Source organism: Podarcis vaucheri (genome assembly GCF_965113315.1).
Source record: "Podarcis vaucheri genome assembly, chromosome: 2".
Classification (NCBI taxonomy): domain Eukaryota; kingdom Metazoa; phylum Chordata; class Lepidosauria; order Squamata; family Lacertidae; genus Podarcis; species Podarcis vaucheri.
In genome coordinates, this window is record NC_138760.1 from 107,522,602 (window position 1) to 107,536,916 (window position 14,315).

At 39.8% G+C, this 14,315-nt stretch overlaps 1 protein-coding gene across 9 annotated transcripts in view; it reads left to right on the forward strand.

Annotated features, from left to right (window-relative positions):
- CADPS (calcium dependent secretion activator) overlaps nucleotides 1-14,315 on the forward strand; it is a 352,734-nt gene that overhangs the window by 239,757 nt on the left and 98,662 nt on the right. For 2 of the 9 annotated variants that reach the window (XM_082209238.1, XM_082209243.1), the window contains exons 16-18: nucleotides 313-436; nucleotides 2,855-2,923; nucleotides 3,832-3,849. In XM_082209238.1, coding sequence (XP_082065364.1) covers nucleotides 313-436; nucleotides 2,855-2,923; nucleotides 3,832-3,849 — 211 coding nt within the window. Of the gene's footprint in view, nucleotides 1-312; nucleotides 437-2,854; nucleotides 2,928-3,831; nucleotides 3,850-12,646; nucleotides 12,752-14,315 lie in introns of all 9 variants that reach the window. The other 7 variants (XM_082209240.1, XM_082209244.1, XM_082209242.1 and 4 more) reach the window with 5 other exon arrangements.

Consider the following 14,315-nt stretch of genomic DNA (forward strand, 5'->3'; position numbering starts at 1 on the left):
ATCTCATGCACAGGTAGCCTAAATATAGTGCCATCCAGATGTTGCTGGATTTCCACTCCTAGCAGCCCACTTCCTCACGTTCCTCACGTTTTACATTCCTCAAAACGCAAAACACCTAGAACCATGGGCCAGGGTGATCAGGTTCAATAGTTCCCAAGATGCAATGGGCAATGCTGTTGCTGCCTGTGTTCTAACCAGTAGAGGGAGACAAAGGGCACTGTGAACCCTTCGAAATCTTTTAGGTGGGTGAAATTGAAAACAAAAGCAGTTAATTTCAAGATGACACAACAAATCAGTGTTTCTTATATCAAGGTTTTGATGAAAGACATAGTTACTCCAGTCCCTCAAGAGGAGGTAAAGACCGTCATCCGTAAATGCTTAGAGCAAGCTGCATTGACTAACTATACACGGCTCTCAGAGTATGCCAAAATTGAAGGTAAGGCGATTTTGCTACTAAAATTAACGCTGGTTTCCTGTTTCAGTGAGACGACTAAGCTGCTTTTTAAAAAAAAAGAAGAAAAAGAAAATAAATAAAATCAAAATATGCCATAGCTTGCAGGATAAATAAGGCTAGGGCAAAATCTTCCTCTCTTTTTTTAAGAACATGAAATGGTACACAGGGTAATTACTTTGCGGGAGAGTAAGCATGTTTGGTCACTTGTACAATATTCGTATGTGTTGTGTTGTTTTCCTAGAAAACAACCATTGAGATCAACATAGTATGTCATGTTTTGTAACTGGAATGGGAAACACAGCTAATTGCTTGTGACAGCGGAGTTCATGAAACAATGGAAATATCAGAAATTAAATATTTTTAACTGTGCACACTCATTTGTAAGCCAGCTTAGGATGTCTATTTATTTATTTTTCCTGGGTAATGTTTTGCCACCTCCCCTTTTATGCATAGCAGATCTTGTCAAATCAGTTGGCCCTGCACTTGCATCAGATTTCATTCTTGTCACTCTAAATTCGCCACAGCTGATATTATTGACCTTTTACGTTAGGGAAGAATAACAACTAGTGACCAGAGACACATGTAGCTATCAAAAAGACATTTTTAAACTTGCTTGAAGATATGCTTTTGGCAGGAATTCTATACATGCAGATAGATCTTTACACATTAATCAGTTTTCATTGTTACCTTTTTGGCTGCTGTACAGTAATTTGAAACTCCTACACAACACGACAAATGCCTTGCTGTTAGATGTTTAAATTGAATTATGTGCTGTGGATTTGGGGTTCTTGTCATGTGTGAGCCATGAAGCTTTGCTAAATAAAGCAATGTTCTCGTTTGCTTCGAATAATAATGCTAGAGGAAACAATATCACCGTTCAATTATTATTTTTCTTTCCATAGTCCTTGCTGGTCATGTCATAAGGACTGGATTATTGTGATATGCCCCATATTTCCAGGGTCTGTAGATTATACACCTCCTCTCTTTTTCAATGTCCCCCCCCCCACGTTGACAATGCAAATTGTGTACCAGTGGTAATGAATTCATTGTTATGCATCCAGTGAGAAACGCTTAAGAATTGGGCACTAAAAGGATGTTTATCAACTCTTGACTTGGTAATGAGCGATGAAAATAGAGAAGGAACGCAGGTCTCTTGAGCGCTGTGCTATCAAGCAATTTATCAAAGCACTCGACTTCACAGAATGGTTTTAATTGGTGAACTCTGTTAAAAAATTCAATGTTTAAATATGCTGCACGAGGACATGGGAGAACTCCAGTTCAGAGGCAGTTTTGGGGTTGTTGTTGTGACTTTCCTTTTGAATGGACACTGGACTCCCAAGGTCTCTGTGTAACGCTCACTAACTCTGTCGGTAAGCTTTGCTCTCTTCTTTCAGATATATCTATGCAAAAACAAACTTTATGATCTGTAAGTAAAAATGCATTCATTTCCCAAAACGTAGAACAGTTAGCGTGTACTTTCCTTTGGTGCCTCAATTCTTCTTGGTTGTCTTTAATTACCTTGCCCTCTTTTTTGGCACTGTGACTTTTAGGTCTGGGAAACTTTGAAGCAACAAACTTTTTATTATTTGTTTTATTTTCCTGTTTTGTTTTGAATTCCAGCTATTGTTTTCGGAGAAGTACTTCATCCCACACTACCTGCTCTCTTCTGCTTCTCTCCTTCCTTGTTCGTGGTTGGTTCAGCCACTTTTCTATGCTGCCTCTATAAAAAGTGGTTGCATCAGTTTCAGAGCATGCTGGGATTGTTAATTCAAAACAACCCAACATCCGCAAGCTGCATGCTTCAGGTTTTCTCTCATGAGCATAGTCCGCTCACTCTGAGTTCCTCTTCGCTTTTTTCTGCTCCTTTTTTTTTAAACTTAAAAACAATCATTGTTTGACCATTTCTGCAGTGGAGTCTACAATTTGGAAACCAAATGCCTCCTTCGAGGTCTAACTAGCCTGAGTGCATTAAAATTAAGATAAGAAACAATTTCACAGCAATGCTGCTTGAGGCTATGTTTATGAAGAAATACCTGTGAAAGCCTTAGATACTGAAGGCTAAACTCCTTAGTATCTTGGAGCCTTAAATCAATCAAATTCTATTTCCTTCTATTCATGACGTTCTGACCATTATATTCCTGCAAAAAATTCAGAACAAACCTTTAGAATCATGGTCACAATCTCTTTTGTGACTCATGAGCATGCTGAATGGTTAATCCAGTAAACCTCCAATTTTAAATCTTTTTTTTTTTAATTATTATTATTTTTTCCTGTGTGTATCCCAAAATACTCTACAGCTACTTTCCTTTTGAGCTAATGTAAAGTTTTCCTCTGACCTATGACCTATAACCTCTTTACCTCTGACCTAAGCCTCTTGCATGCCCAAATCCTCTTTTATAGGGAAAAAGAGAGAAATGTATGAGCATCCTGTCTTCTGCTTGGCCTCTCAAGTGATGGATTTAACCATTCGTGAGTACCTTCCGCCCTCCTCTCCATACCGTCTTCACTCTTTTCTGTTTTCATTACTTCAGTACAATCCAGAGCCAAACCAACTCACTTTCCTTGCTTCAAGTCTTTTAGCATTGGCTTTGTCTGTTGCTTCTGTCTGTGAAAGTCCCAGTGTGAGAAGTCCAGTCACTTTTTATCAGCCTAAAAAAAAAGAAAGAAAAGAAAAAGCTTAGAAAAAAATCAGCTGTTTTTGTTTGTGACGAACTCCAATTTGTCTGTAAGTTTTTTCAGTTCTTCTTTCTGTCTGTGACCTGAATGCATTTTTACTTTGCTTCTGTGTAACCCCAATTTGTAAACACTTGTCACTGGTACACAATCAAAAGACAGCAACTACATGGGGGAGCAATGAGCTAGAGTTCAGAAAAAAAAGACACTGGGAAAGAGTCATCTCTATCTTTCCCTAATGTGTATGTGTTTCAAAAGTTCTTTACAATCTGTGCATACGACCGCAGAAAAATGTCTTCCCTGTACGTTAGATCTTCCACGTCTCTTGTCTGTTTTCTCTTAAACAGAGTGAAATCCAAGGTTCTTTTTTCCTGAATATTCCTCTATAGAGAGCTCTGAATAGGACAAATTGTGTATATTCGTTTTACCAGTCTAATAGCCAGTATGCGTGCTCAGAGCTTAAACCACCTAAACCCCAGTTTTTCTTTGTACAACATAACATTTTATCTTGGCAAAGCAAGTCGTTTTTGATGATTGCCCATGCTTCTGGGTGGTGGGAGAGATTTGGGCAACTTTTTTTCTTTTTGAATGTCATATATCACACATAACTGGGGGGCATTTTGACCCACTTGCTCATTAATCCTGCATATCTGTTCTTGTTTCTCTCTCTTTTCTCCTTGTTGCTTTCTCTCTCTTTCATATAGAGAATCAAAAGGATGCAGGTGAACAACTGTATATTATACATTGCTAGGATTGTTGAGTTTTTATTGATCTTTGTTTTCCTTTCCGTAGCTCCTTAAGATATGTACTCCTTTATAGAGAGAAGTTGGAGTTGCAGTAATACTTAAGGAGTTAATTTGTGCTGTCTTAATTCCCGTAATGAGTGTTCTCCTTCTCCCCTAAGTAGATCTAGTAGAACAGAAATTCAGTGCCATCTTACTAGGAGACGAGACACAGTTTAATCAAGAAAAAAGTTTACAAAAACAACCCTAAAAGGACATTTTAGAACTCAGTACTATTAGCAATCTGGCATTCTGTTCAAACCACTGTTTGATACCTAAACTTAATCTCATTTTTGTTTTTCATATATTCTGTTTAATACCCTATTCGGGTTGAATTGTTTTCCTGTTAATGTGTAACTAACAATACAGTCAGAGAGAAGTCATGTTTCTTGTATTATTATTTTTTGTTTGTAATGTGGTGATGTAATGAAACAAGAATACAGTTCAGATTTAAAAAAACTTTGAAAAATAATTCAGTAAAAATTTGTCAGACATGCCACCTTTTTCATGACTTCTGGGTATAAAAAAATATTCATTTGAAATTTCGTAAGATCTGAACTGTTAATTTAATTTATTTATTTTTATTTTTCCTGAGTCCTTCGTTTATGTTCTGTGAAAGCAGATTGTCTGGATTTTGAAGTGTTTTTAGAGAGAGAAAATATTTCTGCAATGCATAATTTTGTTGCAAATTCTGCCTTGGATTGCGTCAGAGTCATCTTTGAGAGACGCTACCACAAAGTGGCTCAGTATCTCATTTTTTCATACAAGAATTCCACTCACACCAGAATGAACTATACTAAAATACTAGGAAATCTATTCTTTTAATTGAACAGTTTGTCGCCCCCTAACACAACAAATAACTAAAACTGCCTACCCTTCCCTTTCCATAAACAATATTATTAGGTACAGTGGTGTCCCGCAAGACGAAAAACTCACTAGACGAAAGGGTTTTGCATTTTTTGAGCTGCTTCGCAAGACGAATTTCCCTATGGGCTTGCTTCGCAAGACGAAAACGTCTTGCAAGTTTGTTTCCTTTTTCTTAACACCGTTAATACAGTTGCGACTTGACTTCCAGGAGCAACTCATAGAACGTGGTGTGGTAGCCTTTTTTGAGGTTTTTGAAGACTTTGGTGATTTTTGAAGCTTTTCCAAAACTTTCCCGACACCATGCTTCGCAAGACGAAAAATTCGTTAGACGAAAAAACTCGCGGAACGAATTAATTTTGTCTTGCGAGGCACCACTGTAATCATTTTGTCACAATATCAAGGGCATCCAGTGTTCTTGATTTATACAGAATTTAAACAGATATTTATGACTAATGGTGGCTCTGACAAGGACAAGCAGCCTTACATACATCAACTTGATGCATCCATAAAGTACAATTGAGTCTGCATCTGCATCATGCATCAATGTACATTAGCAAAATAAGGAGACAACCACGAGGGAATAGTACCCATGCCACATGTATATTGTGACTGTCCAGAATTATGGAGTGGATCTGAACATGTCCAGTGAACATGGTTCACTGGTACATCTCTATATTTTTGAATATTCACCAGACATGTAAGGGATTGTCACTGGCAACAGTCCCTTGTGATAGGTAAGATAGTCTCCATATTTTGGTTATTCAGCGTATCTTATGTGCAAGTTATATCTGTGGATTAGCTGTCTTTGAGCTACACTAACAACCTTGCAGTTACATTTTTCTGGCATTCTATATATTTCCTCCCACTTTTTAAAAAATGGGTCTGGATTGCATCCATTGTGTCCATGCTTCAAATTAAACTGTGTTTTGCTTGCTTTCTGGTTCAGAAAGTATCATGATGCAGTACACCTCAAATTGACACCAAAGGAACATGGTGGGTATTAAAACCACAACCACATGAAAGTCACTCTAAAGTCAATTGGTGACATCCATTGTTGTCCACCAAGCTGCAATACAGATTTATTATTTCACAATGGAACTTTCCCTTCCTCTCCTCCCCTATGTGCCTCCTTTGTACTCCTAGTAATCTGTTCCAGAAGATCCCCCAACCCTCCAGAGTAGATTTTGGGGACCTGTAAAGAGGATGAGAAGTGGGGGAAGTACAGTCATGTGAGCAGAAATATTCTCATGTGATGTAGAACATCACTCAGTAGAAGAATTCAAGCTCCAGTGAATTCTAGCATATCATAAAACGTAATGCAAAGGATTCATTTATATTTGCACATGGAATTTTAAAATACATTGTCTGTTTAGAAAATAATAATTGCAGCAACCTTTAGGTACATTTCTATAGGTACAGTTCTGCACAGATATCTGAATAACTTCAATACTAAAGGGTCCTGCTCACTAATTTTCACTGCAGTTATCTTACTCTGCTAGAGAAGCATAATATGACATGCCAAAGTTAGGTAGATTTTAAGAGTGTTCTTAGTGATAGTTCTTGATTTGCTGTAAGTGGCTTAAGGCAATTCATACCATATTACAGCTTATAAAACAGAGCATTCCTTGTACATGTATAGTCCTAATGTGATTTGGTAAAAGAATATATTTTGTTTGGAGTAGTCAGAAGGTGTTGATTAGCTGCAAAAGACAACCTGCATGTTAAATGGAGTAGGCAATGAAAGTAAGAACAATGGAACAGATATTGAAACCAAAATGTTGTTATTTGAACCTGTAACTAGTAAAGTGCAATCAACCCATAACCGCCTTGCATTTTGCAAACAAAGAGATGGTTATTGCCACTTCTAACACAACGTTGTGAAATATCTTTAAACCTTTTAGAAGGCAAACAAAAACAATCTACTTCCACATTGTTAAAGTGTTGAGTAGTGACCAGACTGCATGCAACTGAAGCCCCACGTGAGGGAAAGAGTGGATTCTTTCATATCAGAGGAACTCCCCATAGGAGCAAAGGAGGCTGACTTGTCCTGGGACAAGACTATTTCTTTCTCTAGCCCCTTCTCCATGATTTTAGGCAAAGGTCTTTCCAGTCACCTGTTATCTGATCCTTTTCACTGGAGGTGGCAGGATTTGAAACCCCAGGACAATCTCCATTCAACCCTCCTGCCATTTAAAAAAAAAAATCCCATTTTAAGAGTGACATACATGGATGCTGCTTTCATGCTGTCGGTCAATCTCAGCAGCATAGAGCAGCATAGAGCAGATGCGGGTCCACATCCAGCCCAGGATGGCAATTAAGCTGAAAGGAAGCCTGAGCCTGTTACCAGGCAACAAATATACATTTGCACAGGGCAGACAGAGGTGTCCTCAGCCTCCTCCATCATCCCGTCTCCATTTAGGGTGAGTATGAGGACCAGTGGCCAGTTGTTGCAGCTGGAGAACTGTTTCAGCAGCCTATCCAAGGAATCTCTAGCAATGAAAGAGTGGAAGTAAGGGTGTGAAACACTGTAAAGTTGAATATAAGGAGTGTATAGCTACAGAGTTCTCCAGAAAGCATCTGGGATTGTTTTACACTAGCAACTGGGTATGGTATGCTGCAATGCTACACCTAACAGTGAAGCTGTTGCATCTCTAATATGCTGAAGGAACCTGAAGGCTTGGGTTCTAGGAAGCCATCAGAAACAGAAAGCACTGAGAGCCTAAAGGGAGCTAATGTTTCCCTGCTTGTTCTCTCTTATAAGTCACAGGCAAACTTACAAGATGCCTTCTCTTCCCAGGGGTCTTTCCCCCCAGAGCTGAGTGTTTGCTTGTGATTCCTACCAGGAGTCCAGCTAGAAGGAATCTCCTGAAAGCAGGACAGGAGTTGCACATGAGACTAGTGGCACGGTGTGGACAGAATGTGTGCTTGATTCTATTTATTGTTTCAAAGAAGATAAAGTAATTCCTAGACTGTGAAGAGAGAAAGTGCTGCAGCACCATAGATTGTACCCAATCATCACAGAAAAATATCCACAAGGTGGCAAAAATGAGCAGTTTTCAGATACTGGAATAGCTTCTAAATGGTATTGAAGTTTTCCTGTGTTTTCATACCCACCGTTGGTATTGATTTATCCCGTATGATACCAGCTTTTCGGTACTTGTACTTGCTTTTCACACCATCCTGAGAGTTTCACTTCTGTGCAATGGATGTGAGAAGAGGTTGAGCATCTCAGCAGGGCAATCAGCTCAGAGTCATTGTGTGAATCAATACCTCCATATGGGAATGTCTACCCTGCCACTATTGTTTCTGAGATTATAACGGCCCTCTTTTGAGCTGTTACAATCAGGTAAATCACAACAGCTACAAAAGACATGTAGAATATGGAGATGCTAATTCCTACAAACTGATCTCTGCAGGGACACTGCCCATCCAAATGCCTGCCAGCCCTGCTCTGTCCCTAAGTCCCCAAGCTAGAGCGAATCAGGTCTCTTTAGTACTCACACATGCATAAATAATAATAAAAAGGAAATCTTTTTTTAAAAAAAAATGCTGTTAATGTAATCCTGAAAGTTGAAAGTGTGGTCCTGGAATTTGGACTTTTGTAGTGTGACAGTATTCCTGGTTCTGCCCACTGCCTTTATAACCTAGCATGAAGCAATTACATCTCATGCCAGAGTTTGGCAGAAGCCATCTATATGCACTTGTTGGCATCAATAGGGAATCAGCAGGGGTATTTTAATTACTCTTGTGGTGCATGTTGCGGAGCTGTAGGGAAATATGCACAGATCCCTCCCTGGTTGCTTTCAAAAATACTTCTTCCTATTTCCTTTTGTTTTTACAATTTCATTTCAAAAAAAGAAAAATCAGAGTAGTGGATCAGTGCGCTGAGAACTGCACAATCCAATCCATAGGTCATGTGTTTTAAGCTGTTTTGTTTTGTTTTTTTAAAAAAAAATACTTGATAAGGCCAGCTGCTATGGCCACTTTGCTTTACGCTGTTTTCTTTCTTTATTCCTCTCACTCTCGCTCTCCCCACCCTTTTTTCTGCTTCACTCTCTTCCCCATATTTTTCTGCTTTGGGCACCCACTCATGTGCGCGGGCACTCGCAAACAAGCACACCCCAACTGCAGTTGCGCAACCCAGGCGTGTTTGACAGCTGCAGGATTTAAATGCCAATCAGCTCTGAAATATATTTTTCATCTAGGTCACTGTAGGTGTCTAGGTCTGCAGCAACTGGCAGAAATGTGCAGCTGCTGGCAAGTTCAGTAGCTGGAACATATTTAAGGCTGGTGCAGAGTTGAGTTACTGCAGGGCCTGCTGCACAGCTAAGCCGTGTCTCGTGGGTGCAATTGTCCTCTGGCTTTGGTATTCCTTTGAGGAAATGCCATTCACGTCGTAACTGAATGGGAACAGGTCAGATGAAAATTGTCTGCAGCGACATAATTGACCCATGCATATATTTGGTGTAAGGGAACGACAGCCTTTTCCAAACATTGCTCTTGTTATCAGCATTCGTTGTTTTAGTTTAATTTGGGGGGGCAGACACACACAAGCACACACAGGCAGAAGAGGCTTGCCAGGGGAGGCAAAGTTGCTATACTAGCTTCCTGGCAGCTGGGTTGCTTGAAGTGGTCTGAAGGTCAGCATAGTGCAAACACACCAGCAGAGCCAAGGAAGCTAACCTTGTCCAGAAAAATTACCCACCTGTGACCATCTTAAATATTTCCATATTAAACAGTGGTGTGATGTTGGTCCATTAGACTGAATGGGTGCAAAATACAGAGATAAGGACAGAAATTCAGGAGGCCATGGAAGCCAGCAAGTCTTCTCCAACTTAGAAAGACAAGTAAAGCTCACTCTTCCTTTTGAGGTGAGCTTTAATATGCCCTTAAAGGGTTTTAACCAAGACTAGCCTGGGATATTTTTTCCTATAAATCAGAGATTATGAGTTGTCCAGATTGCATGCTAGATAGGATGGCTGTTTCCTAAGAGGCCTACAGCAGGAAAAAGGCTTCCATTTCCAATCTTTTCTTGACTCACAGTGGTTCTGTGAAATTCTGCCCCCTTGACCCATAGCATCATGGGGAGAAAATATCCCAACAAAGGGAAATACTAGACAAAATAAGAAATAATGTGTTTAGCATAAGGCAAAAAACTTTACTAGTATCCATTCCCTTCCTTAGCCCATGAGAAATTAGACTAAGATGTTTTGGGACATGAATTGATGGATTCATTTCAAGGAAAGGGGAACCATTTCAGAAAAAGGGTGAAAGAAATTTAGTCACATAAGTTGTATAGGTATTCCTAACATAAATGTATTCCTAACATAAATGTTATAAAGAGCATTCAGAAATGTCATAAAGTTCAGTGAAGCTTTCCAAGTTCTTTGTACATTATTTGTGAGGAATGTGGACTGAGGTTCTGGCTCAGTAGGGGTGTTCAGGAGAGATTCCTCTATGCATATATGCAGTATATGGAGGGGCAGCCAGATAGCACATCCTGACCCTGACAGCCATGCTCCTACTGCTCTTGCCCCTGATATCCACTCATTGACAAGGGAGGGCCTATGTGCTTAGAGCAGCAACTTGGCCCGACAGACCTCCCCATATTTGTCATGCCAAACATGCCTTGTTAGGTTGCCATGTGGGAAAAGTCACCATATCAAAAGGAAAGATGAAAACTAAGCTTGAATAGCCCTTCTGGTCACCCATTATGATTATGGCTGACCATTATGGGTACGATGAACAGGTGATTATTTGGCTTTTGTTTGTGTGACAGAGCGTGTATACCTCTTAGAATGGGATGGATGGTTCATTAAGATTTGGGATACCATCCTTCACACGGGCTTCTCAAATCCCATTGGCTTCAGTGGAATCCAAGCAGGCAAAGTTTGTGTGGGATTGCTGCCTAAGGGAGCAATCCTAAAGCAATATCTGCTGGGATGATCAGATGAGCAGATCTCTGGCTGAGCCAGGAGGTTCCTGGTGTAGCCAGGCTTGTTGTTGTTTAGCCATTTAGTCATGTCGGACTCTTCATGACCCCATGGACCAGAGCATGCCAGGCACTCCTGTCTTCCACTGCCTCCTGCAGTTTGGGCAAACCTGTTGTCTTTGTCCATGGAGTTTTCTTGGCAGGGATACTGGAGTGGCTTGCTGGTTCCTGCTCCAGGTGGATCACATTTAGTCAGAACTCTCCAATAAGACCTGTCCGTCTTGGGTGGCCCTGCACGGCATAGCTCATAGCTTCTCTGAATTATTCAAGTCCCTTTGCCATGACAAGGCAGTGATCCAACAGCTTAACTTCCTCACCCTCAGCTCAGCTGGAGGTACGCTGGAGTATCTTCCCTCATCCTTGGCTTAGCTGAGCTTGGCAGACCTTAAGCTGTTGTAAGCCCTGAAGAAAGGGCGCTCCAGGGATGTGATGTGGGAGGGACCAAAGTGGGGGGAGGACTTAGGCCAGATCCTAAGACCATTCAGCATGGTCATGTGACCTGGCAACCCAGCATTAGTTAAGCTATGAAGGGTGGTATAACCCAAACCGTATTTTAAAGACTTGCTTCCCCTCTGCCAGACTTAGGTCAGCTCAGTAGACAGTAGCCCCATGACTGAATGGAGTTTGGATCTGGTGTAAGTTTATGCCAGCTTCATGTATATAGGATTGCTCCCTTACAGTTGCGCTTCAAAGAGGCAAGTGTTTCTACTGCCCTGAACATACAGCCATTTATAAAAGATTTAGAACACTTTCAAAATTACAATTTACCAGAAATCATCTTCCTGTAAAGAGCTAAACAATTAGGCTCTTTCTTTCTTTCTTTCTTTCTTTCTTTCTTTCTTTCTTTCTTTTCTCATTCTTTTCCATCTCTGGAAAATGCAAGCAAAAAGAAAAGGGCTTCTGGCAACAAACCATGTAGATAAATATGCCAGACTCCTTGCAGACAGAATTGTTTAGAGAAGTGCTTTGGCTATTATAATGTTGATCTTGAACATAACAGAAACTATAGGAGAGGTACATTCATCATATAGAATTTGTTGTTGTGTGCATACAGAAATTATATATATATATATATATTCCCCCTAGGCTGATATCACAAACTATATGACAGATGGGTCAAGTCCTGATTTGCAGTATTCTAACATTTGGAATAGCAAAGTAACATATTTGATAGAGCTGGCAAGTTTTTATATATGATTCAACCCAGAATATAAAAGCCACTACAATTCCAAGTGGAAAATAATGAGCTGGAAACAATCAGAAACCACACTTTTTTTTTTAAGAAAGCGAGAGATTTGAGTACATATTTAAATTGCACAAAGAATGCTGTATAGCAATCCTTTTAGCCCAGAATGGTGTTATTTACTTTTTTCAAAATGCAGTCATTGCAAAACAATTCGTTTCTGTACTTTCTGCATTTTTTCAGTTAATAAGTCTCACAATATCTAGAAGAAATCCATAGCAGGCAATATTTCTTGCCACGATATGGGTATCAAAGGCATGCAATGCTATTTCACATTTGACACATGCAGATAAAGTTTTTTTAAAAAAAAAACCATACACAACTAATTGACTGTACTAAAATCCTGCTTTTTGCACTTGGCTACATGAAATAACAATTAGCATTCGCACTGAATTTTAAGCATCCTAGATTGTGAATTCTTGTAGCATAGTGGAATCTGTCGACTTCAGAAAAAAATGTTTGTTGTCATAATTGTGTAGTACTTGAGTTGACGATAAGCAAAACAGCAGCTATTCCATTTGTACTTTTATCATTTCTGCTTACTTTTCGTTCAAAAGTTTTCATCTTTTTTGTCACTGTTTATGAAGTCACATGTGTCTTTACTTTTGCTGTCTCTTTACATCATTCACGAACAGCTCGATCGTCCGTGCCCAAGCCCCCAGCTGGGCCCACTCCATCCACTCAAACGCAGACTAACATGATAAATCAGATGCTGAAAGGCATACCTAAGCAAGCACCAAGTAACCGTAATGGTTTTCCTTTCTTTTATTAAATATATCTTTCTAGTTTAGCCTTTTTCTCCTTAATTTGCTCTTAGTTTAGATCATAGGAAAGTAGTCTCGACCGTAGGCTTTGAAAAAGAGAAATTTCCTAGCGCAGCGCTTCTAGTAAATAGCATTGGTTTCAAAATGTCCACCTTTTTTGTCTAGCAATGTCTGACATATGCAACATTTTCAAATATCAACGTCAGCACAAAATAACATTGTTGTTGCATAACATTTTGCATGAGATATGTGAATCTGTATGAATTAAATGAAGTATGAAATGATTGAGAAGTATGCCGTTTCATTGAGCAGTGCTCCAGTTGTCCACAATATGGTTCTCTAAAATGGAGGAGGTTATAATTTTTTTTAAAAAAAAAAGGTGTTGAAAAGAAAATTAAGCTTGGGATGAATCTACATTTCATCTAGAGACAAATTCTTGCAGGTAAGCTTGTGGTTATATCTGCTGGTTCAGATGTGTGAGTGGAAGGTACAGCCCCAAAGGGATGCAGTAGCCAAGGCATTGTATAATAATAATTTATAATAATTTATTATTTATACCCCACCCATCTGGCTGGGTTTCCCCAGCCACTCAGGGTGACTTCCACCGAATTTTAAAAACAATAGAGCATCAGACATTAAAAACTTCCCTAAACAGGGCCGTCTTCAGTTGTCTTTTAAAAGTCAGATAGTTGTTTATTGCCCTGACATCTGCTGGGAGCATGTTCTACAGGGCAGGCGCCACTACCAAGAAGGCCCTCTGCCAGGTTCCCTGCAACTTGGACCTCAGTATCCGGGCTGAACAATACACTCCTTCAGGTATACAGGACTGAGGCCGTTTAGGGCTTTAAAGGTCAGCACCAAGACTTTGAATTGTGCTCGGAAACATACTGGGAGCCAATGAAGATCTTTCAGGACTGGTGTTATATGGTCTCGGCGGCCACTCCCAGTCACCAGTCTAGCTGCTGCATTCTGGATCAATTGCAGTTTAAAAGGCAAAAAAAAAAAAATTAATCACTTAACATAATTGGATATTTAATAATTTAATTTATACCCTGCCCATCTGGATGGGTTTCCCCAGCCACTCTGGGCGGCTCCCAACAGAACACTAAAAACTGAATAAAACTTCAATCATTAAAATCTTCCCTAAACAGGGCTGCCTTCAGATGTCTTTTAAAAGTCAGATAGTTGTTAGTTTACTTGACATCTGATGGGAGGGCGTTCCCCAGGGCAGGGGCCTCTACCGAAAAGGCCCTCTGCCAGTTTTATCTGGATAACCATAATGTTATTGATAACCTCTTTTATTATAACCCTCATACATACTGGGGGGGAGAGGGGTAAGTTCCCAAACTCAGTAATATAGTTACAGATAGGTAGCCGTGTTGGTCTGCCATAGTCAAAATAAAAAAATTCCTTCCAGTAGCACCTTAAAGACCAACTAAGTTAGTTCTTGGTATGAGCTTTCGTGTTCATGCACACTTCTTCAGATACACTGAAACAGAAGTTGCCAGATCCTTCTATATAGTGAGAAGGTGGGGAGGGG